This window comes from Plecotus auritus (assembly GCF_963455305.1).
Source record: "Plecotus auritus genome assembly, chromosome: 3".
Taxonomy (NCBI): domain Eukaryota; kingdom Metazoa; phylum Chordata; class Mammalia; order Chiroptera; family Vespertilionidae; genus Plecotus; species Plecotus auritus.
Window position 1 is genome coordinate 121,916,966 of NC_137772.1, and position 27,440 is coordinate 121,944,405.

Consider the following 27,440-nt stretch of genomic DNA (forward strand, 5'->3'; position numbering starts at 1 on the left):
CATCAAAATAAGAAACTTCTGTTATCAACAAAGCATCAAGAAAGCCCACTGCATGGGAGAACATATTTGCCGATGTTATCTCCGATAAGGGTTTAATCTCCAACATTCACAGGGAAATCATACAACTTAACAAAAGGACGATAAACAATCCAAACAAAAAATGGGCAAAGGACCTAAATAGACACTTTTCAAAAGAGGACATTCAGAAAGCCAAGAGACATGTGAAAACATGCTCAAAGTCACTAACCATCTGAGAGATGCAAATCAAAACAATGAGGTACCACCTCATACCTGTCAGAATGGCTATAATCAACAAATCAACAAACGACAAGTGCTGGAGAGGATGTGGATAAAAAGGAACCCTCCTTCACTGCTGGTGAAAATGCAGACTGCTGCAGCCACTGTGGAGAACAGTATGGAGTTTTCTAAAAAAAAAAAAAAAAAAAAAAAAAAAAAAAAAAAAAAAAAAAAGAAAATGGAACTCCCATTTGACCCAGTGATCCCACTTCTAGAAATATATCCCAAGAAACTAGAAACACCAATCAGAAAAGATATATGCACCCCTATGTTCATAGCAACACTATTTACAATAGCTAAGATATGGAAACAGCCTAAATGCCCATCAGCAGATGAGAGGATTAAAAAACTGTGGTACATCTACACAATGGAACACTATGCTGCTGTAAAAAAGAAGGAATCTTACCATTTGCAACAGCATGGTGGAAATGGAAAGAATTATGCTAAGGAAAATAAGCCAGTCAGTGAAAGATAAATACCACATGATCTCACTCTTTTGTGGAATATAAAGAACATTATAAACTGTTGAACAAAAATAGATAGAGGCAAAGAAGCATTGAACAGACTGTCAAACTACAGCAGGAAGGCAGGTGAGAGTTGGGGAGGTAAGAAATAAACCGAAGGACTTGTATGCATACATATAAGCACAACCAGTAGACACCAGACACGGGGGGGGGGGGGAAGGCAAGTGCTGGGGGGTAGGGGAGGCTTGGAGGAGTTAAATTGGGGGGAAAAAAAGGAGACATATGTACTACTATTTGTAATATCTTAAACAATAAAATAAATAAAATTAAAAGAATAAAATAGGAGCTCATCCTGAGGGAGGAAAAATGGAGGCGGAATAGACAGACGTGTTTCGAGCCTTGTCCCGGAGTAGAAAGAAAGAACAGCTGAGGGTCGCACGAGGAGTGTTTGTTGGCAAGTTAAGGGACAGCTAAACTCCAGAAGAAGGTGGGTGACTGCTAGAAGGGGTTCCCCTGACCTGATAGCCCCCACTGCGGCTAGGTCCCCTCCCAGAGCTGCAGGATTGGACGTGGAGTCTGCGCCATCTTGAACGAGAAAGTGGAGCTTATCGGAAGCCTGAGAATCCACAACTGCGGCACCCACGGAACAGCTGCGAACCCCAGAACACCGGTCCCCAGTTGGCGCAAATACGCGGATTCAGAGGAGCTCTACACTCCACCATGGAAAGGTCAGATTTCGACTGAAATACGGAGAGAGAGAACTACATAACCAGACATCCAGAGAAGAGAGACCATGGGGAGACAAAGACACAGCCCGCATATGAAAGAAAAGCAGGCATCACCAGAAAAGGAAGTAAACGAAATGGAGGCAAGCAACTTCCAGAGAAAGAATTCAGAGAAATGGTCATAAGGTGGCTGAAAAGAATGGAAGACAAATTCGACAATATGAGCAAGAACCAAGAGGAAATGAAGAAGAACCAAGAAGAAATGAAAAATGACATCGCTGCTGTAAAGAACTCAATAGAAAGCATCAAGAGTAGACTAGAAGAAGCAGAGGACCGCATCAGTGAGCTAGAAGACAAGATGGGAAAAAATACCCAAGTAGAGCAACTTCTAGAAAAACAAATTAAAAGGCAGGAGGAGAGCCTAAGGGAACTTTGGGACAACACGAAACAAAACAACATCCGCATAATAGGGGTTCCAGAAGGAAAGGAAGCTGAGCAAGGAATAGAAAACCTGTTTGAAGAAATAATGACAGAAAATTTCCCTGATATAGGGAAGAAAAAACCCACACAAATCCAAGAAACTCACAGAGTCCCAAGCAAAATGAATCCCAAAAGACCGACGCCAAGGCACATCATAATTAAATTGGCAAACACCAACGACAAAGTAAGAATCTTAAAAGCGGCAAGAGAGAGACAGGAAGTTACATTCAAAGGAACCCCCATCAGACTAGCAACTGATTTCTCAACAGAAATTCATCAGCCAGAAGGGAATAGAATGAAATATACAAAGTCATGCAAAGGAAGGGTCTGAATCCAAGAATACTGTACCCAGCAAGGCTATCAATCAAAATTGAAGGTGAAATCAGGAGCTTCACAGACAAAAAAAGACTAAGGGAATTTATTACCACCAAACCAGCAATGCAAGAAATGCTAAAGAATCTGCTATAAAAAAAAAAAAAAAGAAATAGGAAGCAACGAAGGAACACAGGGATAAAGAATAGGAATGGCGACAAATAAGTACCTATCAATAATAACTTTAAATGTAAATGGATTAAATGCCCCAATCAAAAGACATAGGGTAACGGATTGGGTAAGAAAACAAGACCCATATATCTGCTGTCTACAAGAAACCCACCTCAAAAAAAACCACGCAACAGACTGAGGGTGAAGGGATGGAAAAAGGTTTTCCAGGCAAATGGAACTGAAAAAACAGCTGGGGTAGCAATACTTATATCTGACAAATTAGATCTCAAAGTGAAGGACATAACAACAGATAAGGAAGGCCACTTCATAATACTAAAGGGAGCAATCCAACAAGAAGAAATAACTCTGGTAAACATATATGCACCGAATACGGGAGCACCCAAATACATAAAAAAACTCCTGGAGGATATCAAGGGAGAGATTGACAGCAATACAATCATAGTAGGAGACTTTAATACCCCACTATCACCATTGGAGAAATCCTCTAAACAAAAAATCAGCAAAGAAACATCAATCCTAAATGACTCACTAGACCAGATGGAATTAATTGACATCTTCAGAACATTTCACCCCAAAGCCACAGAATATACATTCTTCTCAAGTGCACATGGGTCATTTTTAAAGATAGACCATATGTTGGGACATAGGCAAAGTCTCTTCAAATTCAAGAAGATAGAAATCATATCAAGCATCTTCTCAGACCACAGTGGCATAAAACTGGAAATCAACTACAATAAAAACAACCCAAAGAAATCAAACACATGGAGACTAAACAGCATGCTATTAAACCATGACTGGGTTACCAGAGAGATCAAAGAAGAAATAAAAAACATCATGGCAACAAATGACAATGAAAACACTACAATCCAAAATCTATGGGACACAGCGAAAGCAGTCTTGAGAGGGAAGTTCATAGCTCTACAAGCCTACTGCAAAAAACAAGAAACAATGGTAATAAATTACCTACCCAACAACTCAAAGAGTTAGAAAAAGAGCAATAAGAAAAGCCCAGTGTAAGCAGAAGGAATGAAATAATAAAGATCAGAGCGGAGATAAACGACCTAGAGACCAAAGAAACAATACAAAAGATCAACAAAACCAAGAGCTGGTTCTTTGAAAGGATAAACAAGATTGATGAACCTCTAGCCAGGCTCACCAAGAAGCAAAGAGAGAGGACCCAAATAAACAAGATCAGAAATGAAAGAGGTGAAATAACAACAGATCCCGCCGAAATACAAAGGATTGTTAAAAAATACTACGAACAACTCTATTCCAACAAACTGGACAACCTGGAGGAAATGGACATATTCCTAGAAAAATATAACCTTCCAAAACTCAATCAGGAAGAATCTAAACAACTCAATATGCCAGTAACTATGGAAGAAATTGAAGCAGTCATCAAAAAGCTTCCGGCAAACAAAAGCCCGGGGCCAGATGGCTTCACAGTAGAGTTTTACCAAACATTCAAGGAAGAACTAAAACCTATCCTCCTCAGACTATTCCAGCAAATTCAAGAGGAAGGAACACTTCCAAGCTCCTTCTATGAAGCCAGCATCACCCTAATACCAAAACCAGATAAAGACAACACAATGAAGGAGAATTACAGGCCAATATCCCTCATGAATGTAGATGCCAAAATCCTCAACAAAATTCTAGCAAATCGGATCCAGCAGTACATCAGAAAGATCATACACCATGACCAAGTAGGGTTTATCCCAGGAATTCAAGGATGGTACAATACCCGCAAATCAATAAATGTGATACATCACATAAACAAATTGAGAGATAAAAATCACATAGTCATATCAATTGATGCAGAAAAAGCATTTGACAAAATTCAACACCCTTTCTTGATAAAAACTCTCAACAAGGTGGGAATAGAAGGATCATACCTCAACATAATAAAAGCTATATATGATAAACCCACAGCTAACATCATACTCAATGGGCAAAAACTAAAACCATTTCCCCTAAGAACAGGAACAAGACAGGGATGCCCACTCTCACCACTCCTATTTGACATAATACTGGAAGTATTAGCCATTGCAATTAGACAAGAAGAAGAAATAAAAAGCATCCAAATTGGAAAAGAAGAAGTAAAGCTGTCCTTATTTGCAGATGACATGATATTGTACATAAAAAACCCAAAAAGACTCCATCATAAAACTAACAGACTTAATAAATGAATTCGGCAATGCAGCAGGATACAAAATTAATGCCAAGAAATCTATGGCATTTCTATACACCAATAGTGAACTTTCAGAAAGAGAGACTAAAAAAGCAATCCCATTTTCCATCGCACCAAAAAAATTAAGATACTTAGGAATAAACCTAACCAAGGAGGTAAAAGACCTATACGTGGAAAACCATAGGACACTGAAAAAAGAGATAGAGGAAGATGTAAACAGATGGGAGAACATACCATGTTCATGGATTGGTAGAATCAACATCATTAAAATACCCAAAGCAATCTATAGATTCAATGCACTTCCCATTAAAATACCAATGGCATATTTCACAGACCTAGAAAGAACTCACCAAAAATTCATCTGGAATTAAAAAAAGACCCCGAATAGCCACAGCAATCCTGAGAAAGAAGAATAAAGTAGGAGGGATCTCAATACCAGATTTCAAGCTGTATTACAAAGCCACTGTCTTCAAAACAGCCTGGTACTGGCACAAGAACAGACATATAGATCAATGGAATAGAACAGAGAATCCAGATATCGACCCAAACCACTATGCGCAATTAATATTTGACAAAGGAAGCATGAACATACAATGGAGTCAAGACAGTCTCTTCAATAAATGGTGTTGGGAAAATTGGACAGATACATGCAAAAAAATAAAACTAGATCACCAACTTACACCGTACACAAAAATAAACTCAAAATGGATACAGGACTTAAATATAAGATGGGAAACCATAAAAATACTAGAGGAATCCACAGGCAGCAAAATCTCAGACATATGCCGAAAGAACTTCCTCACTGATACTGCCCCTTGGGTAACAGAAGCCAAAGAGGAAATAAACAAATGGGACTACATCAAAATAAAAAGCTTTTTCACAGCAAAAGAAACCATCAACAAAACAACAAGAAACCCCACTGTATGGGAGAACGTATTTGCAAATGTTATCACTGATAAAGTTTTAATCTCCAACATCTACAGGCAGCTTATGCAACTTAATCAAAGGAAGATAATGATCCAGTAAAAAAGTGGGCAACAGACCTAAATAGAATCTTTTCGAAAGAAGACAGAAGGAAGGCCAAGAGACAAATGATAACATGCTCAAAGTCACTTATTATCCGAGAGATGCAAATCAAAACGACAATGCAATACTATCTCACACCTGTCAGAATGGCTATCATCAACAAATCAACAAACGACAAGTGTTGGCGAGGATGCGGAGAAAAAGGAACCCTCGTGCACTGCTGGTGGGAATGCAGACTGGTGCAGCCACTGTGGAGAACAGTATGGAGTTTCCTCAAAAAACTGAAAATGGAACTCCCATTTGACCCAGTAATCCCACTCCTAGGAATATGTCCTAAGAAACTAGAAACACCAATCAGAAAGGATATATGCACCCCTATGTTCATAGCAGCACAATTTGCAATAGCTAAGATTTGGAAACAGCCTAGGTGCCCGTCAGCAGATGACTGGATCAGAAAATTATGGTACATCTACACAATGGAATACTATGCTGCCATAAAAAAGAAGGAATTATTACCATTTGTAGGCACCTGGATGGAATTAGAGAACATTATGCTAAGTGAAATAAGCCAGTCAATGAAAGAAAAATATCACATGATCTCACTCATTTGGGGATAATGAAAAACATTATAAACTGATGAACAAAAAGATAGATACAGAGGCAGTAAAGCATCAAACAGACTGTCAAATTACAGTGGTAAGGTTAGGGAGAGGTGGGGGAAATAAGAGATCAACTGAAGGACTTATATGCATGCATATAAGAGTAACCAATGGATGCAAAACATTGGGGGGTGACGGCATGTATGGGCGTGGGGTGGGGGGCAATGGTAAGATATGTACACATATAATACCTTAATAAGAAAATTAAAAAAAATAAATAAAGTGAGCTCATCCTATAAAAAAATTTAAAAAAATAAAATAAAAGAATAAAATAAAATACAAAAGCATCAGATGGATATCTTAAAAGATTATTTCAACCTTATGCAAATAAGAGTAATAGAATAGATTATTCAAAACTACAAAATTAAAATTAGCAACTTTTTCATTTCTGTAACACATTAAAAATATAATAGGGATGGTCCCTACTTTTACTACCATCACTTGAAAAATATGTTTCAAAAGAGAAAATACTACTACCATCACCACCACCACCATCACCACCATTATCACTTCCACCACCGCTGTTAACATTTTAATATCAAAGCACTCACTATTCTAAGAGCAACTTCAATATCCAAGTAAAATACATTAATTCAAACACTTCTGTTTGCTCTTAAAAAAAAAAAAGCAGCCTAGTTCATTTCCTTTATACCTTTTGTGAAAGATATTTTTCAAGAATCATCCCACAAAGCCATTCCAGAATATGAAAAAAGCAAAAGGATATTAAATCTAGGTTAAATTTGTGATAAATGAAAAATTTAACTGCTACATTGAATGTAATAGTATTTTATGACTCCTTATATAATGAATGCTATATTTATTTAGGCTGATTTAATATAACTTGAAACTTAAGATGACTCTTTTAGGTAAACATAAAGGTTTATAGTTAACCTATTTTAAGATATTGTTGATTATAACCACATTTTAATTGATATTAATCTCTTAGAATTCTGTAATGACAAAAAATTTGAATAAAAACATCCACCTGCATGCCAGGATTTCCTTATGAAGGGACCACTGCTTATCAGGCATTTTTCCCCTTTCTCTTATATATTTATTCATGAGAAAATTCATATCTTAAAAGTTCCAATATGTGCATTTGAAATAAATGTAAAAAGAAGGAACAGTCTTTAAGAAACATTCCTTGTTGGTCACATTGAAATCCCATCTAATATTCTCAAACAGTTCAGAGACTGTGCATGGATATAACAGGACACTGTTTTGCAAAATGCATTCTTATTCACATAGTGATCCTAGATTGCAACAGCTGAGCATGTCCATTTCCCATTTAAAACACTGCTTTAAATAGTTAGAAGGGTTAGGACCACTCAGCTTCCAATATAAAATTGTCCTTTCTAATTGCTCTCGGTGATTGAGGTGATATGATGAGGAATATTGGTTATTCACTTCATCAATATATGTATCATTATCCCTTTCTTGAATTGGTATCTGGTTTTCACTTTTTTAAAGATGGCAATTCGGAATCTAAAAATTCAATAAAACGAAAAACCCAAAACATACTTCTATCATCATGAAATTTCTTGCACGTTTTTACTGCAACAAAAATATCCTCCTTCTTCACTGGATTTCCCTAAAAAACAAGGAAAAATAGATGCATATATGAGAGCATGTTATCTTAACTTCCTACCCACTTCAGATCTCACATGCTCTAGAGGTCAAATGCATTAGTGTCAGGGACATCTTCCTGTTTCTAGGAAGAAGTTTTAGGAGGAAAAGGAACTGTAGCTCAATTGTAAACAAAGCCTTTGATGTCAGCCACACCAGGACTGGAATCCTAGCTCTGCCACTCATATAACATGTCATCTGGACAAGTCCATTCAGCTCTCTGAATTTCAGTCTGCCATTTAAAAAGCGGGGAAAGTAACCACCAGTAAAGCTGCTTTTATTAAGTAAACCAGAGGTGCCCAATAAATGTCAGCTACATCCCCTCTTCTTTTTCTGGTTGATAAAGATTTTAACAAAAGAAGAGAACTAAGGGGATGTCAGTATAAGAGATGACTCCCTTTGGTAGGCCTGAACTTACTGTGATGTTTAAAGTATTTTTATGGTCCTCTTAATTGTCTACCCAAGTCTAGGCTACACTGCTGTTCTGTCCTATGCCAAAGGTAGAATTACTTCAAACATCTGATGGTAGGGAGGGCTGGAGCCCTGAGCTGGCTCCAGTCCAGTTGATTACTCAGATGAAAGGGGGCACATAGAGAGATCTGTGGACAACTCACTCCCAAGGCCATGGACTGCATCATGGGTGTTCTGACTGCTTTATCAGCTATTTAGGCCTTCAATAAAATTCAGTCATGCCTTCTACATCACCTGGGATTGGTACATAGTGACATCTAACCACAGCTTTGTCATGTCACTCAAGATACTAGGAGGTCACCCTCCCCACTAGATTCCCTAGAACAAGCACTAAAGAACAAGCAAGTATAATGTCTACAATTGAGCAAACATTACAGATTCACCCCATTGTTGCTGTGTGTGTGTGTGTGTGTGTGTGTATGAGAGTAAGAGAGAGAAAGAACATATATTCACCTTTCAAAATGCAACACATAGACTTCTGTGTGACTGACTTGAGAATAACAGATAACATTTGAGGGTGGTGAGTGAATGTTTCCTTATGAGCAAGAACTGGTCACAACCTAGTGAGCTTCGTGGCCTTCAGGCTTGTCCTGGGGACTGGACTGAGGGCTGCCATAAGGAGGAAGTTCATTCTGGACATTCTGGACAGTGTCAGGTGAGATCAACGTGGGGTCACTAGCTGAGAGAGTAATGAGATGGGCTGAGGAGAGTCTTGGGTATCATGGGAAATATTTAAAATTGCCTTTCTAGGAAATGGACTAGGTATTCGAATACACACTTGCTATATCATCAACAAAAGAAGTGACTCTGAAGAGCATGGCAGGCAATGCTGCACGAAGGCTCTGGGGGAGGCTGTGCTGGTCACTGTGCAACCTCAAGCAAGGATTCCTCAGTGCTTCTCTCTTTCCTCTGTAAAATGGGGTGGTGACAGTGCTTACCTTAGAGGGCTGTTATTAATAGAAACATGATGTACAGTTCTTATCTGGGGCACAACAAACATTTTTTTTTCAGTATGTAAAGTGCTGGACAACATATGCACAGCAGGTACATTATCCTTTGACATGCAAGAAAGTTTTTCTTCTATTACTTACACACAGGGGGAGGGAAGAGTTGAATGTGGTAGCACAGTGGGCGTCCACACCATCTGTACACAACTCAGGCACTGGAGTAAGGGGAGGTCCTTTACCATTGTCCCAGATGTAGAGGGCAATCTGTCAGAAGGCAGGAGACCAGCAGTGAAAGAAAGAATTCAACCAATGCCACAAGTATGAGAAGGTATGCAACAGTTCAAGGAAGAGCAATCACACTTTCTATAGGCAGTATGAGATAGAAGCATGTCAATTTGTCAATATTCAGCAGCTCTTTACTTTCAAAAAAATAGTAATTCCATATGTACTAACCTATCTTTTATTAACAACAATAAACTAAGAATCAATATTCTGACATGAAAAAAATTCCGAAGTTGTTATAAGCAACTAGTGGCCCAGTGCACAAAATTTATGCACATTAAAAGGGAATTAATTAGAGGAAATATTTTAATATTGCTATTTTCCCTTTCTCTATGATACAAGTGTCAGAGATGAAAGAAAATTAGTAAAATGTAAATGAAAATCTCCCTCCTGTCAGAGTCTGGGGCATGCTGCGGGACCTAGAGTCAAGTCCCCGCCCACTACCCACACACGCTTAGAAAATGCAGGAGACCCAGACCCAACCGGCCCCACCCCCATCAAACCCCTCTGGGCAGGGGGTGCAGCCTCAGGTCCCCCGGCCCGGAACCGGGGTGGGGGGTGCAGCCTGAGGTCCCCTGTCAAGCCCCACCGCAGGGGGCACAGCCTGAGATCCCCCAGCCCTGCACTGGGGTCAGGGGCACAGCCTGAGGTCTCCCAGCCCAGCACCGAGGCAGGGGGCACGTTCTGAGGTCCCCCGTCAAGCCCCGCCAGGAGAGGGGAGTGGACTGAGGTCCCCTGTCAAGCCCCAAGAGGGCATGGCCTGAGGTCCTTCGCCCTGGCCAGGCGCCATGCAGCCTCAGGTCCCTGCTGTTTGGTCGTAACATTATGGCGTACTGGCTAATTTTCATATTCCTCTATTATATAGATAGATTGTAGGGAAGCTATTAGGAGGATTCCCAAACATCACAGAGAAAGATGCAAGAAAATATTATCATGACTGGTTTCCTGCAGTATGGTAATGATATAGCCTAACCACCCAACTTGCAGAAAACATTGACAAATGTGGACAAAGTATTTTTAAAATCATTGTAAATGCCTTGCTAAATTGGTACAAAAGTGTGGAGCTTGTAAGGACAAAAATGCAAGAGTGAGAACCTGGGATGAGGACACCAAGGATGACAGTCTTCCTCTGGGATGTGGAGTTTCTGATTTGAGTACCGAGCAGACAGCCTATGACCCACCGAGGTGGGGTGTCTAACAGCAAACCTCACACAGAGCTGGGAATCTGGAGCTAGATGGAGGGGAAACCACCTCCAAATCTCCTCTGGGATTTTGTAACCAAAAGCTAGGCCTCCCTAACTGTGCCACTTATGTGGTCCAAACACCTCAGAGGGATTTAAAGTGGCCCCACATCAGTACAACTGGCAGCAAAAGACAGTACAAGTCCTTGCTGAGGAGCCAGGACCTCAATGCAGGACTCAGAGGATTGTGAGACAAAGTTCCAAAGGAGCAGGAACACTCAGAGAACCTACAAAAACACAAAGAAATTAGCTGATGAGCAAGCACCAGCAGACACAACTTCATCCAGATTGGCCGGAGTGGAATGACCTTGGTGAGGAGAGGTTCATGGGTGGTGGGGGAGGATGCGCTATTAGGGAATACAGAACACCTTTTATATCAGAAGACGTGAATTCCTAATTACTGAGACTTTTAACCAAATAAACCATGACGTACCTCATGTTTCAAATCTATTGTAAAGTCGGACCTCAGGGCCTCACTCTTTAACCTCTTGGTAAGCCTAGGAAATAGAGACAATTTGAGGGTTTTTCTTAAAACAGAAGAAGTGTCAAACAAGAATAAAACATTCTTGAGAGTTTCCCATGTTTGAAAACAGGCAAAAGTACAAATTTTAAGATAAAAGGAATTTAATACCTGTGATACAAAGTACTGTGAAAATGCAAGGATTGTTTCAAATGCAGCATTCATAATTATAACATCTAGCAAATAATGTAAAATACAATAAATGCCTTAAAAAGAAAAAAAAGCCCTAAAGCTTGTTGACTCCTGATAATCCTTACACTAAATAATGACAGAGGAAGAAAAAGATAGAAAAACAAAAAGCGTGTTTTTCACCCTCCAAGTTCTACCCAAATGAATTACAATTTGTGGAGATTTTAGTGGAAGAGAGCATGTGGTGTTGGGGAAGAATGTCATTTTCTTGCTTGAAAAATCTTCAATGTCTCCTTGCAATGCACAATCCCCCTGGACCCAGGCATGCCTCTCCACCCCGCCCCCCCACCCCTCAGCACCCACCTGCCCCAAGCAGGGCACACTCCTGCCTGTTCTCCTTTCCTGCTGCACCACTGCCTCGAAAGCCCTCACCCAGCCTTTACTTGTCAACTTTCTTCAAGACCAAATTCAAGGCCACCTTCTTTATGAAACCTTTCCAGACTTATCACCAGAATAAATGAAAACTTCCTTTGCTCCCAGAGGGGGAAGCACCGCCCCATTAGCTTTGTTACATTCACTAGTCTGTTGTGCACACATCCTTCCCTGTGCTACACCTTCTGAGTCCTGCCAGCACTGCCCACCGTGCCTGGCCAAAGTGAGCACTCAGTGAGCAGCCTGAATTGACAGGCAGTATATTCTTTGATTCCAATCTGAGGGAGGTAGAATTACATACTTACCAAGACCACTGGGATTCCATACGGTTCTATAGATTCATTACAGGGTTAGAGATGAAACCATCAATTCCAATTATAAACCTCTTAATATAAATTTTAAGTATAAAGAAATAATAGTGATTTTTAAAAGAAAGTAGTAATAAGTTCAAAAGTGTTTACTGAGTTATTAGCTGGTTAAGCCACAGATATTTCTTCAAAAAGGTGCTTTTTATTAGAGGAAAGATAAAGAAGAGTTAGAAAGGAGTTAGAGGGTGCTGTCCATCATCTACACAATACAGTTTCCCCTTCCTTCTTCCCAAGAAATTCTGGTTTTGATTAATTCTTAAGCTCTATAAATGGACTCCAGGGTCAGAATTAGTTTGAGCCCAACCCGAGCACTGAAATTCCCTGGCAAGTGTTAATAGTCCAGGGGTTGGTACATGCCTAAAGTTGATCCAACCAACTTCACTTGGACAAGGTCCAACTAAAGACTGAGGATAAACATTTACTTCCATGGTTAGAGAGGTCCTGGACATAAATAAAACACATTAGTTGATAGTGCCTTGAAACCACAAAGGGAACCAGATTTAGGATGAACTGAAGCTGTGTACTCAGCAGGAGAGACAGAGAGAACCAGGGTCCTCAGCAACACTGTTGATCTGCAACAACCAACCACAGACCTCACCTTCCACAAACCTCAGACAACAGTGAAGTTTGAATTAACAGGAATAATATGTCCTTCATCCAGCCTGAGAACTATATAGCTCCCAATTATAGGAGGAAATCAAGTCGGCACATTAGCTTTGGAATGGGGAGAAGCCAACTGGGAAGATCCAGTTTTGCAGTTGATGGAGCTAATTGGTACTTATGCCTCCTTTATTCTAACTATAATACCAATTTCTTGAAAAATAAATAAGAATCTCCTATTGGGAGATCTGTATCTGGGTCACATTAGCTGCTATGCTAGATGGATTATGTCATTTTATTTTTTGTTTGATCACTTGTCTGTATCACAAGAAAAAGGAAATACAGTCTAAGATAAGCAGAATTTTTAATTTGGTCCTATGGTAGCATCTGCATTTTTATTTTGTTTTGTTTTTGCTGGCAGTGGAAAGGGAAGGAAGACAGAGAGAAGACTATGAATATTAATTAACTACAAACATTCCAAGGTTTGTTGGTAACTGTTCAGTGTTGTGAAAGCAGATGACACTCAATATGGAAGCTAACTGGTGCCTCCTTCCTCTATCATGCTATAATTATGGGGCAAGTACTAGAAATTTTCTGAACTCATGAAAAAGATTAGTCTTTTGGCCCAAATTCCCTTAGCTGTAGTTCCCTACACATACTACTGCAGTGGCATGAGGTCCTAAGCTTGTCCAAAAGGGAGTGAGCTGGCACTTATCAACGAGTGTTTTCAATGACTTCCTAAACACAAGGAAGAGAATGATGTGCCTGTGGAACTACCTCTACAGGATGCCAGGAAATCCATAACATAAGTGTCGAATATGTTGGCTGGTGCAGAACCTGCAGCCCCAATTCACAAAGCCCTGGCAGCTGGTCACATGGTGACATGAGGTAGTTAGGAGATGAACCGTGGAACCTGCCAGTGCTTGGTGGCCTCTACACATGTGAGCAGTGAGGCCAGACAGCAGAATCATAGATCCAGAGGTTTCGTACACCAGGTGAAGCCTTAATGCCAGCATGGCAAGCAATAAGACTGGACAAAGCTAACCTGTATGAGGATAGTGGGAGTCAAAGACATGTTCAACACACATCACTACCAACCACCTGATTTAAAAGGGGAAGGTAGGTATTTCTTTTTTTTAAATATGTTCTTTTTAAATTCTTTATTGTTTAAAGTATTACATGAGTCTTCTTTTTTCCCCCATTGACTTCTCCCCCGTCACCCCCTCCCCCAAGCACAAGCCTTCACCCCCCTACTGTCTGTGTCCATTGGTTTTGCTCATATGCATGCATACAAGTCCTTTGGTTGATCTCTCACTCCCTCCCCCTCCACCTTCCCTCATAGCTTGTATAGTCTGTTCGATGCTTCTATGTCTCTGGTTCTATTTTTGTTAATAAGTTTTTATTGATTTCAGAGAGGAAGGGAGAAAAATAGAGAGATAGAAACATCAATGATGAGGGCGAATCATTGATCAGCTGCCTCCTGCATGCCCCAAACTGGGGATCGAGCCTGCAACCCAGGCATGTGCCCTGGCCGGAAATCAAACTGGGACCTCTAGGTTCATAGGTCAATGCTCAACCATTGAGCCAAGCCAGCCAGGTGAAGGTAGTTATTTCTTACACCTAACTCAATAAAAGGTGAATTGCATTCAGCATTGAGATTGGTTTCCAAGAAGGTCCTTGCTAGCTGGGGAAATAGGGATGGAAGAAGAAAGGTAAAACTCTCTGGACTAGCAGGATTTGCATCCAGGATGAAAGGCTTCCAAGTTCAGAGGGGTGGGATAGAGAAAGCAGTTATACTGGCTTCAGATAAATGGCTATAACCCCGGGCTTACTTACTGTACAGGCTCTTTGTAGGTCTGTTGGTCTCCTCTTTGTCCCTGGGGGAAGGAGGTGCTGTCTGCATTCAGAGAACATCATAGGACAGGCTATAGCTGTACTTGTCCCTCTCTCAAGAGAAAGACAATTCTCTCTCCTCAGTACCCCTGCCCTCTGCCCCAGCCCATCTAAGAATGGAGCAGGGAAACTGAGGATCCTCCTGGACATGCCTGGTGCAGATTGGGAGCAAAGTGTCCTTGATCAGCTGTTTCAGGACAGGCACAGGGTCATGGTTTTAGTTGAAGATAACAGAATCCACTGTCGCCAGTTTAAGCACAAAATACATTTATAAAAAGCACATAGATGGCTCACAGGATTACTGGAAAGTCAGAAGAAACTCTAGGCAGAGATTGTCAGAATAATCCGACAGAAATGGGTAGTCAAGGGATTGTGGCCTCTGCCTCCATTAGGAAGCTGCTAAGCATCAGGGAGCCACTGTTTTGGCTGCCAGACCCCAAATGATCCCTCTCCTATCATAACCTCTCAGGTCAATGGACCCGCATGCATTATCTCCTTCCCCTTATAACTCAGTTCCCAAAAAGAATTTTCCATGGGTCACTTACCTGATGGAAGTTGCCTCTCAGCCCCCCCTTCCCCACCCCCATGCAGGGCTGTACCCTAGCAGTAAGGAAGGCTAAACAACACAGAGTGTTGTTGCTGTAATTTTTGGATTCTCAACAGAAAATATTATTAACCTTGAAAATATTTTGTTAAGGAGGTGATTACACTATAAGGAACTTTCAGGTGTTAAGGGAGTCGTCAAGCAGTTTCAGCCAGCCACTAATGACAAGGTATCTACTACCTCTATACCTACAACTGGCCAGGAAGATTTGCAAGACTCCAAACCCTAGATACAGCACACTTCATGTAAGAAATAGAAACCTTTCACCCTTGAAGACATAAAGGCCACACTGCTTTATCATCTTTCCATTCCTTAAAAAATAAAAACACATAATAATTAATCTGAAGTATTCAGATTAATGAGGACCTGTTAATTACCACATTTCTCCAGAATTACAACTTAATTATCTTTATTTTCCACAACTAAAGAAACCGTCATAAAATTAAATAAATAAAAAATAAAATAAAAAACATTAAATAAGTAAATTATTAAATAAATAACAAAATTATTAAATAAATAACAAAAATAAAATAAAAAAGCATTATTGCAATTATACACACAAAGAGCTGGGTATGAATATCTACAATGCCTCCTGTCCCTCCAGGTGACCCGTGTTTAAGCATGCATACCCATACACATGACTAGTAATCAATTGCCAATCCCAGGCATGTTACCGATTTGCTTTCTTACTGACAAAGTCAGGCCTATTTATTGTTGACTAGATCCATTAACAACAGTAATGACACTCTTTTGATATCCTATATAATAAAGTAGTAATATGCAAATTAACCATCACTCCGCTACACCCACAAGCCATGCCCACAAGCCACGCCAACAAGCCAATCAGGAGCAAATATGCAAATAAACCCAGCCAAGATGGCTACGGCCACAGAGAACAGGAGGGAGGCTTGGGTTTCCCTGGCAATGGAGGAAGCCAAGCTTTCCCCTGCCCTTGCCGGCCCAGGCCTCCACTCAAGACTACAAAGTTTCAATGATAGAAGATACATAAATCCAAACAGAAATGGCGGCAGCCACGGAGCTGGAAAGAGCAGGAGGCTAGGGCTGCCCCCGGCGATGGAGGAAGCCAAGCTTTCCAACACCCTGGCAGGCCCAGGCCTCCGCTTAAGGCTATAAAGTTTCAATTATAGAAGATACATAAATCCCAACAGAAATGGCTGCCGCCACAGAGCAAGCAGAAGGCTTGGCTCCGCTCCAGGCTACAAAGTTTCAATTGTAGAAGATAAATAAACCCCAGATACCAGGGCCTCCGCTTGGGTTGCCAGGGGGCGTGGCCAGCCTGCAAACCACCACAGGCCCCTCTCCCAGGCCGCCCCACGCCCCAAGGGAACCCCCATCCTGATCCGGGACACCCTTCAGGACAAACCAGCTGGCCCCCACCCGTGCACCAGGCCTCTATCCTATCTAATAAAAGAGTAATATGCAGATTGACCATCACTCCAACACACAAGATGGATGCCCCCATGTGGACACAAGATGGCCACCACAAGATGGCCAGCAAGGGAGGGCAGTTGGGAGGGACCAGGCCTGCAAGGGAGGGCAGTTGTGGGCGATCAAGCCTGCAGGGAAGGGCAGTTAGGGGTGACCAAGCCAGCAGAGGAGAGAAGTTGGGGGCGACCAGTCCTGCAGGGAAAGGCAGTTGGGAGGGACCCAGGCCTGCAGGGGAGAGCAGTTGGGGGGAACCAGGCCTGCAGGGGAGGGCAGTTAGGGGTGACCAGGCCTGCAGGGGAGGGTAGTTGGGGGGGACCCAGGCCTGCAGGGGAGAGCAGTTGGGGGTGACCAGGCCTGCAGGGGAGGGCAGTTAGGGGTGACCAGGCCTGCAGGGGAGGGCAGTTAGGGGTGACCAGGCCTGCAGGGGAGGGCAGTTAGGGGGGACCAGGCCTGTAAGGGAGGGCAGTTAGGGGAAAACAGGCTTGCAGAGGAGCAGTTAGGCATCAATCAGGCTGGCAGGGGAGTGGTTAGGGGGTGATCAGGCTGGCAGGCAGAAGCGGTTAGGGGCAATCAGGAAGGCAGGCAGGTGAGCAGTTGGGAGCCAGCAGTCCTGGATTGTGAGAGGGATGTCCAACTGCCCATTTAGGCCCGACATCCCTCGAGGGGTCCCAGATTGGAGAGGGTACAGGCTGGGCTGAGGGACACCCCCTGCCCCATGCACGAATTTCATGCACCGGGCCTCTAATATGTGTGTGTATGTGTATGTATATATACATATATAATATATGTCCTATATAATAAAAGCCTAATATGCTAAGTGTCTGGTCATCCAGTCAACCAATCAAAGCGTAATATGCTAATGATATGCTAAGACCGCTCAACTGCTGACTATGACGTGCACTGACCACCAGGGGGCAGATGCTCTGACTGGCATGATAGCTTGTTGCTGGGGTCCGGCCAATGGGGACTGAGATAGGCCGGACATGCCCTGGAGCCCTCCCATGGTCCCTCCTCAGCTGGCCAACCTCCTACATCCCTCCCTGGCCCCAGTTGTGAACTGGTGGGGTCCCTTGGCCTGACCTGCACCCTCTCACAATCCGGGACCCCTCAGGGGATGTTGGAGAGATGGTTTTGGCCTGATCCTGCAGACAAAGCCGAGGGACCCCACTGGTGCACAAATTCATGTACCAGGCCTCTAGTATGTGTACATATATCTATATATCTATCTATATATATAGAGAGAGATTTTTAAATAGTGAGGGAGAGGGAAAGAAACATTGATATGAGAGAAAAACATTGATTAGTTGCCTCCTTCATGCACCCTGACCAAGAATCAAACCCACAACCTGGTTACGTGCCCTGACAAGAATTGAACCGGTAACCTTTTGGTACAAAGGTCGATGCTCAACCAATGAGACACACCAGCCAGGGCAACAACAGTAATAACACATGAAGGTAGACTTCTCAGAGCATGTATGTGCCCTCCCTTAGTCTCACGATTTATTTTTTGTTTGTTTTAATTTTTATTGAATATATTGGGATAACATTGGTTAATAAAATTATATATTGTAGGTTTCAGGTATATAATCCATCACTTGTATATTGTATTGTGTGTTCACTATCACATTTTATTATTCACCTTATTTTGCAGGTGAGTAATAAGGAAGCACAGAGGGGTTGAGAGATGAGTCTGAAGGGACTAGTAAGTGATGAGGCAGAAGAAAAGAGCCCTCCAGAACTTTCCGCTGTACCCCACACTGCCTCTGGCTGAAAACCTATTTAAGATCCATCAATTATAACACTCAACAAAATTAAAAAATCTAATAAATTCTTACTTGTTTAAAAGTGGAATACTAAGGGCCCAGCCAGCAGCAAAATCTGGGTATTTAAAAATTGTAGGATCTTCAGAAAAGGCATAATGGTGAATTATTGTAGATTCTTCATCATGTAATGCTTTTCCTAAAAACCAGTCCTGTTAAATAAAGATATAAAATGTCATTTAAAAAAAAAAACATTTCATGTCACACCAAAAACAGTCATATAAGTAGTTTTAGTTAATTAAATATTTGAGGTAATAGAGAATTAGCACAGATTATATATTTTTTAATTTTCTTGACAAAAATATAACTAATATTTATGACAGTTAACAGAGCATAATTTTTGTCTATAAAGAGAGTAATTTAATATATCATCAGAATAAATAAAATCTAGTCATTATACCATAACTATATAAGTAGTATTTTATAAAATATTCCATATTGAAACATTATTAAGTCAAAGAAAACAGTTTACCTTATACCCCATGGAAGTTCACAAAGAATTTGAAAATTCCTTCCAGAATCAGTGCCTATTTTATTCATTTATTCGTTCATTTACTCCATTAACATATATTATTAGTTATTATCAATTACCATTTAACTTTGATTCCACACCAGACAGGAACATAGCTTACACAATAGTAGGAAGACAGAAAATAAGGAAATAAAGTGAGTTCAGATAGTGACTGCAATGTGCTATGATGAAAATGTACACAGTGACCAGGGGACTACCTTGGAAAGAAGTAACAATTGAACTAAAGAGCAGGTACTATCAAGGAGCTAGCTATGCACAAATCTGGGGAATAACAGTCAAGGCAGTTAATACAAAATCCCTCAGATGGGAAAGAGCTTGATACATTTGATGAAAGAAGGCAATCTAGTGGGATTAGAATATACTGGGAGTTAAGAAACAAGGTATAAGAGAAAGGCAGAAGATAGACAAGAGTGGGTTTTACATGCCAGTGGAATACAACATAGACTTTATTCTAAATGTAATGGAAGACTCCCACTTCTGGCCACAACAGAATAGCCTGGCTCAGGCCTACTCTCCCACTGATGACAAGTATAAAAGCTGGAGAAATTACTTAAAGAAAGTGATTGAGAGCATCAGAAAACAACAAAGAGAGTAAGGGCTAATATCCCAGAGAGAAGATGTGCCCATCCATGGAAACTCCATATTCATCTCCTTTTACTCTCAGGATTTGCTGATTCCCAGAGCAGAGAGAAACACACCACAGAAAGCAGCAGCTGAGGACTCTGCAACCTCACTAGACTGAACAGAGGCTGGAGCTGGAGATTGCCCAAAAGGTAGAGATTTAAGAGGATCCCAGTAAAGTGAGCCCAAAATTCCACATGTAATCTTTCTTCAATATCAAAGCCAAAGGAAAAATCAAGAAGTAAGTGGAAAGCGGCAGTGGAGAGGCTAAAGAGCTGGGCAGACTTCAGCAGTGATGCAGGGGAGCCCCACGCTGAAGTACAGGGTCTGCCAGGGGAGAAGGGGTCTAAGAGTAAGGACATAGACCTGTCCAAACAAGGTCTACAACCTAGAATATTAATTTCTCCTGTAGGATGGGTTATCATCCACAGACTCTTTCATTTTTCACATAAAATATCTGCTGTTTCGTGAAAAATGACCAGGCATGACAAGCAACAAGATCACACCAAAAACAAACAAAAAATAAAAAACAGAAACCCACAGATAAATCAGATTTTGCAGTTATCAAAAACATAAATATGATTCATATATTTAATGAAATAGATGAAAAGATGAAGAATTTTACCAAAGAACTAGAATATATAAACAAGACTCAAATGGAAATTCCCAAATTGCATAATACAGTAAGTGAAGTGAGAAATTCAAGAGGATATTAGACACAAGAGAAGGGAGGTTTAGTGACCTCTAAGGCAAGACAGTAAAAAAAAAAAAATCCAGATTGACATACAAAAAAAAAAAAAAAAAAATCAAAAGTAGGAAAGTACAAAGAAGAGCATAAGAGCAATATGGGACACCATGAAAAGATCTAAAATATATGAAATAGGAAACCCAGAATAGAAGGAGAAAAAGAATGAAATAGAATCAATTTTTATAGAAATACAGGCTTAGAATCTTTTAAAACTAACAAAAGTCATCAAGCCATAGATTCAAGAAGCTCTATAAACCCCAATCAAGACAAATACAAAAAGGCCCTGGCCAGGTAGCTCAGTTGGTTAGAGCACTCTCCTGATACGCCAAGCTTTCGGGTTGCATCATCAACTGATGAATGCATAAATAAGTAGAACAACAAATCTCTCTCTCTCTCTCTCTCTCTCTCTCTCTCTCTCTCTCTCTCTCAATAAATAAAATAATTAAAATTTAAAAAGACAAAAACAAAGAAAACTGCACATAGGTATATTTTGGTTGAAAGATCATATACAGAAAATCTTAAAAGTAGTTGGGAAGGATATACATATTTCTTTCAAAGGAATAAAAATAAGACATACAGCAGACGTTTAAACAGAAAAAATAGAATCTGAAAGACAGTAAAATAATATCTTTACAGTGATAGAGGACTTCGGCCAACCAAAAATGCTGTATCTAGTGAAAATATCTCAGGTGGAAGGGGAAACCACTGGAAGTTTTCAAGCAGGTAAATGATTATCAACGGAATTATAGAGAGGCTAGAGTATTAACATGGCAAGAGCAGAAACAAGGAGATGAGCTAGGAGGCTCTAATAATGGTCAAGCAAGAGATGATGAAAGCATCAGAGTGGTAGTATTAAATATGGAGAGAGGATGAATGAGAGGTGCATTTTGGAGGTAGAGTCAACTGAACATGCCAACATAGGATTGAGGAAAAAAGAGGAATCAGTCATGATGCTAGGTTTTTCATATGAGCAACTACTAGATAGATGGTAATGCCATTTCTGAGATGAGAAAGACTAAAGATGCAAGGGGTTTAAAGGGTCATTAAGAGTTCAGTTTTGGACATATTGAATTTGAGGTTCCTATTAGATGAATAATTGGAGGTATTAATTAGGCAGTTTGATATAAAAGTAAGGAGCACATGGCTCACTCCCTTGGTTTCTTCACCCTCTGCTCAAATGTGACCTGATCAGTGAGATGTTCCCTGAACATACTACATAGAATAAGCCCACCCCTAATTTCTCCATAGCACCAATAATCATCTTACACATTATTTGCATTTTTGCTTATTACTTATCTTTCCTGCAACAAGAATAACCCCTGCCTGTGGGCAGGGCTCTTGTCCATTCTGCTCACTACTGTGTTCCCAGAACACCTAACATGTACTAGGTGCTCACTAGTTTTTTGTTAAAAGCAAGCCCAGGACAGCTTTAAAAGGCAACCACCCCCTAACAAAAAAAAAAAAGAAAGAAAGAAAGAAAGAAACTAAAGTATATAATTTAAACCAAGAAGCCTAAGTTCTAATAATTTTACATATTTTCTCTTTCCAACCATCATCACCTCACTCTCAATTCCTAATCTAAAAATAAAAGCAGGAGGGATACAGTACTGACTTTTAAGAGCCCCTTTCAGTTGTGGTTGTGTCATAAATACCTTCAGAGACTTAGTGTTGGTCAAGTCAGCAACGGGCCATAAATAAATATAACCTGTATGTTTAGGTTTATAATTCCACCTGACGTTTTTCTTCTTGATACTTTATAAAGATATTAAGTAATCACTGGGCAACAGGTAATGCATATATGCATATAAGATCTTTGATTAATCTCTTCCTGCCCACCCTACCTTCCCTCTGAGATTCATCAGTTCCATGTTTCCATGCCTCTGATTCTATTTTATTCATCAGTTTATTTTATTCATTAGATTCCTTGTTCATTTATTTTTATTTTTACATAACTGTTGATAGATATGTATTTATTGCCATTTTTTTGTTCATATTTTTTTCTTCCTCCTCCTCCTCCTTCTCCTCCCCCTCTTCCTCTTCCTAAAGAATACCCCTCAACATTTCATGTAATACTGGTTTGGTGGTGATGAACTCCTTTAGCTTTTTCTTGTCTGTGAAGCTCTTTATCTGACCTTCAATTCTAAATGATAGTTTTGCTGGGTAGGTGATCTTGGTTGTATGTCCTTGCTTTTTATCACTTTGAGTATTTCTTGCCACTCCCTTCTGGCCTGCATAGTTTCTGTTGAGAAATCAGCTGATAGTAGTATGGGTGCTCCCTTGTAGCTAACTAACTGCTTTTCTCTTGCTGCTTTTAAGGCTCTCTCTTTGTCTTTAACCCTTGGCATTTTAATTATGATGTCTTGGTGTGGTCCTCTTTGGATTCCTCTTGCTTGGCACTCTCATAACTTCCTGGACTTATACGTCTATTTCTTTCACTAGATAGGGGAAGTTTTCTGTCATTAGTTCTTCAAATAGGTTTTCCATATCTTTCTCTCTCTCTTCTCCTTCTGGCACCCCCATAATACGAATGTTGGTACACTTGAAGTTGTACCAGAGGCTCCCTACACTATCTTCAAAGTTTTGTATTCTTTTTTCTTTTTGCTCTTCTGATTGGGTGTTTTTTGCTTCCACATATTCCAAATCGTTAATTTGATTCTTGGAATACTCTCTTCTACTGTTGAATGCCTGTAAATTATTCTTTACTTCAGTTAGTATATGCTTAATTTCTGACTGGTCCTTTTTCATGTCTTTGAAATTCTCACTAAGATCCTTGAAAGTCTCATTAAGTCCCTTGAAATGTATTAAGTCCCTTGAAGCTCCTTGAGTAACCTTATAACCATGGTATTGAACTCTGTATCCAGTAGTTTGCTTTCTTCCATTTCTTTCATTTGTAACATGTTTCTTTATCTCTGCATTTTGGCTACCTCCCTGTGTTTGTGTCTATGTATTAGATAGAGCTGTTATGTCTCCTGGAATTGGTAGAGTTGCCTTGTGTATTACGTGTCCTGTAAGGCCCAGTGGCTCAGTACCCCCAGTCACCTGAGCTGGACACTCTAGGTGTGCCCCTGTGTGGGCTGTGTGCACAGTCTTGTTGTAGTTCAGCCTTGATTGCTGTTGGCGTCACTGGGAGAAACTGGCCTCCAGGCCAATTGGCTGTGAGAACCAGCTGTGTCTACAAAGAGCTGCAATGCAGTAGATACCCCTATGAAGCAGGATTTGCTTCAGTGGGGCTTTGGTGCTCACTGAGTCTGCCTCTTGAATGTGTCACTTATGGATGTGCAGAGCTGTAATCTGGAATGGTCTGAAGCTGTCCACGGGGCACACTGGCTCTGGGGCCTCCTGGGAGGTGCAAAGTCAGCCATTGCCTGGGGCCATCTGGCAGGAGATACAGGGAGATCTGCAGATGGCTGCTATTTATACTGGGCTAGTAAGTGCCCAGACAAGGCCCAGCCATCTAGGAAGGCAGGCTGGTGCTAGTGCCAGGTCTTAGGCCTTTTATTGATAGGTTTGGGGCATGCTAACTCCAGCTCCTGCTTGTGTAAAGAATAGGGCATTCGTATGGAAAGGCAGCTGCAAACAGCTTGGGTGGGGCTGAAATTTGATGGGACTGAGTCTCAGGGAATCACCAGGGTGGAAGGAACAGTGTGGGGCCACACTAATGAAAACTCAGATATGGCTGCCAGTCAGTCAGCTCTGCAATGGGAGAGGTCCCAGCACAGGAATAATGACCCCAGCGAGCAACCCTGCCTGGGAGAAAGCTGCCCCCAAGCTCCTGCTCTGATGTCTGACAGTCCAGTTCCTCCCTGTATGTCCCTGGATTCCCCCAAAGTCGCTGCCCAATGCTGGAGCTCAGAGGAAGCAAGACTGTAAGTTTTGCACAGGCCCTTTAAGAGGAACACCTGGGATTTCAGCAGTCTCCGTGTCACTCAGCCACAATCAGACTGGTTTTTACATCCTGAAGTTACAGGGACTTCTCTTCTGGAACCCTGGGCTGGGGGTCTGGTGTGTAGCTGGGACCCCTTGCTCCTCATGGGAGGCCTTGGAGATATCCCTCCCAATTAAAAAAATGCCACACGTGGGTGCTGGACCATCTGGTTCCATGCCTCCGCCCCTCCTACCAGTGCTTTCTTCTTTACTTCTTTATCCTTGATGTTTCTATATCTCTCTCCTTTCCTCTCTGAAATAAATAAATTTTTAAAAAATAATAAAAGGGAAAGGATAAAAGAAAATGTTAATAAAACAGATGAAAATCCAAGAAAAAAAGTTTAAGCAAATGAAATTAAAAGAAAAATCCAAGAGCAATCAGCCAAAAAAGAGGAAACAACTAGTGTTGGCTCTGAAATCTGAGGATGAAGATAACGCTATAAAGAGAAAAGGCGATTGAGTTTGAATAGAAACAAATTTCCTGGAGATAAATTTGGAAAAGTTGTTCATATTATACAATCAAGACAGCCTTCACTGAGAAAGTCCAACCCTGATGAGATAGAGATAGACTTTGAAACCCTGCAAACAACAACACTGAGGTAGCTAGAAAAATATGTTGCTGCATGTCTAAGAAAAAGACCACTAAAACCTCATGGTAAGAAAATAATGAAGTTCAATGAAGAACTTCATTCACAGAAAAAAATAGGAGTTGAAAAAGTGATTACTGGATGTCAATAATGAGTTAAATTCTAGAAAATGTCAACCAAAATCTGAGAAAACTCCATCATCCAAGACTAGTGTTGAAATTTGTTCCCAAATGAGTGAAAGCAGCCCCAGTTCATCAGAGTCTGAAAGTAGTAGCAGTGATTCAGTTTCTTCGGACAGCAGTGATTCCGAATCAGAAATGTTACCTAAATTTACTGAAGTGGAACAGAATGATTCTCCTTCTAAAGAGAAAGTAAAGATACAATCTTCTATGCAAGACACAACCTCTTATTCTATTGCCCTCTTTTATCAGACTACACATTCAAGTGGAGTACCACCAAATCACCACAAGTTAGCACTAATAATCAAGAATTACAACATATGCAGAGTGTAAAAAACATTTCACCTTTATAAATCCTGCCTCCCTCATGTGATTTGAAAAATCACTTGACTGGCCTAACTGTGATACATCCGTCTGGTGATGACACAATGGTTTTCCAGTGTGAATGTCAAGTTTCTGTACAGAAGGATATACAAATCAAGAATACAGACTCTTAGAAAAGTTAGGCAAACCAGTCAAAATGTCAGATGTCCTCAGGTGAGCTCTTCAACCAATTCAGAAAAGCAGCAATAGAAAAGGAAGTAAAAGCTCAAACACAGGAACTAATATGGAAACATCTGGAACAGAATACAGAGGAAGCAAAAGTATTTCAAGAAAATCAGAGGTACCCTGGATTCACTCTATAATATTTTTCAAGTAAGATGCAAAACAAGTGCCTTGGAGATGAGCAAAAAGAACATCAGCAGTCATTGGTAGCTCAAGAGAACAGTAAACTCTGACTTCTCAAAGACTATAATTTAGAGCAAGGAGGAGAGAGCAAGAGTAGAGGAGGAGAGAAGCAATGGCTAGTGCCATTGATTTGACTCTTCAACGTGAAATTATGACAATGTTTAAAAACAACTTTGATTAAAACTCAGTTTTTGAATTAACCATCAACTTAAAATGAATGAAATAAAAGATTAAGATGCATATGGCAAAATGATTGCTTTCAGACACCAAGACACCAATCTTAGTGTTGTATTTTGACTGCTCTAAAGTGATTAAACAATTTTTACTACATTTCTTAATAGGTATATGTTCATTTTTAAATCACATAATTATAGGAAATTTTATAATATTGGATCCTTAAAAATTGAATAAATTCCAAGATATTATTCATTTTATAAATAACTAGAGGCTCGGTGCACAAAATTCGTGCATGGGGGAGGGGGTGTCCTTCACCCCAGCCTGGACCCTCTCCAATCTGGGATCCCTCTCACAATCCAGGACTGCTGGCTCCCAACTGCTTGCCTGCCTGCCTTCCTGATTGCCCCTAACCACTTCTACCTGCCAGCCTGTTCACCCCTAACCACTCCCCTGCCAGCCTGATTGATGCCTAACAGTTCCCCTGCCAGCCTGTTTGCCCCTAACTGCCTTCCCCTGTAGGACTGGTCGCCCCCAACTTCCCTCCTCTGCCGGCTTGGTCACCCCTAACTGCCCTCCCCTGCAGGCTTGATCGCCCCCAACTGCTCTCCCTTGCAGGCCTGGTCCCTCCCAACTGCCCTCCCCTGCTGGCCATCTTGTGTCCACATGGGGGCAGGATCTTTGACCACATGGGGGCAGCCATCTTGTGTGTTGGAGTGATGGTCAATCTGCATATTACTCTTTTATTAGGTAGGATAGAGGCCTGGTGCACAGGTGGGGGCCAGCTGGTTTGCCCTGAAGGGTGTCCCGGATCAGGGTGGGGGTTCCCTTGGGGCGTGGGGCGGCCTGGGTGAGGGGCCTGTGGTGGTTTGCAGGCCAGCCACGCCCCCTGGAGACCCAAGTGGAGGCCCTGGTATCTGGGGTTTATTTATCTTCTACAATTGAAACTTTGTAGCCTGGAGCGGAGCCAAGCCTTCTGCTTGCTCCATGGCAGCAGCCATTTTTTGGGGGGGTTATGTATCTTCTATAATTGAAACTTTGTAGCCTTAAGCGGAGGCCTGGGCCAGCCAGGGTGTGCGGAAAGCTTGGCTTCCTCCATCGCCGGGGGCAACCCTAGCCTCCTGCTCTTTCCAGCTCCGTGGCTGCCGCCATTTCTGTTTGGGTTTATGTATCTTCTATCATTGAAACTTTGTAGCCTTGAGTGGAGGCCTGGGCCAGCAA

At 41.2% G+C, this 27,440-nt stretch overlaps 1 protein-coding gene across 2 annotated transcripts in view; it reads right to left on the reverse strand.

Annotated features, from left to right (window-relative positions):
* Positions 1–27,440, reverse strand: part of B3GLCT (beta 3-glucosyltransferase) — a 179,847-nt gene that overhangs the window by 73,543 nt on the left and 78,864 nt on the right. For both annotated transcript variants that reach the window (XM_080658983.1, XM_080658984.1), the window contains exons 7-10: positions 18,741–18,877; positions 11,344–11,407; positions 9,532–9,651; positions 7,865–7,934 (exon numbers count right to left, since the gene is read on the reverse strand). In XM_080658983.1, coding sequence (XP_080515109.1) covers positions 7,865–7,934; positions 9,532–9,651; positions 11,344–11,407; positions 18,741–18,877 — 391 coding nt within the window. The remainder of the gene's footprint in view (positions 1–7,864; positions 7,935–9,531; positions 9,652–11,343; positions 11,408–18,740; positions 18,878–27,440) is intronic.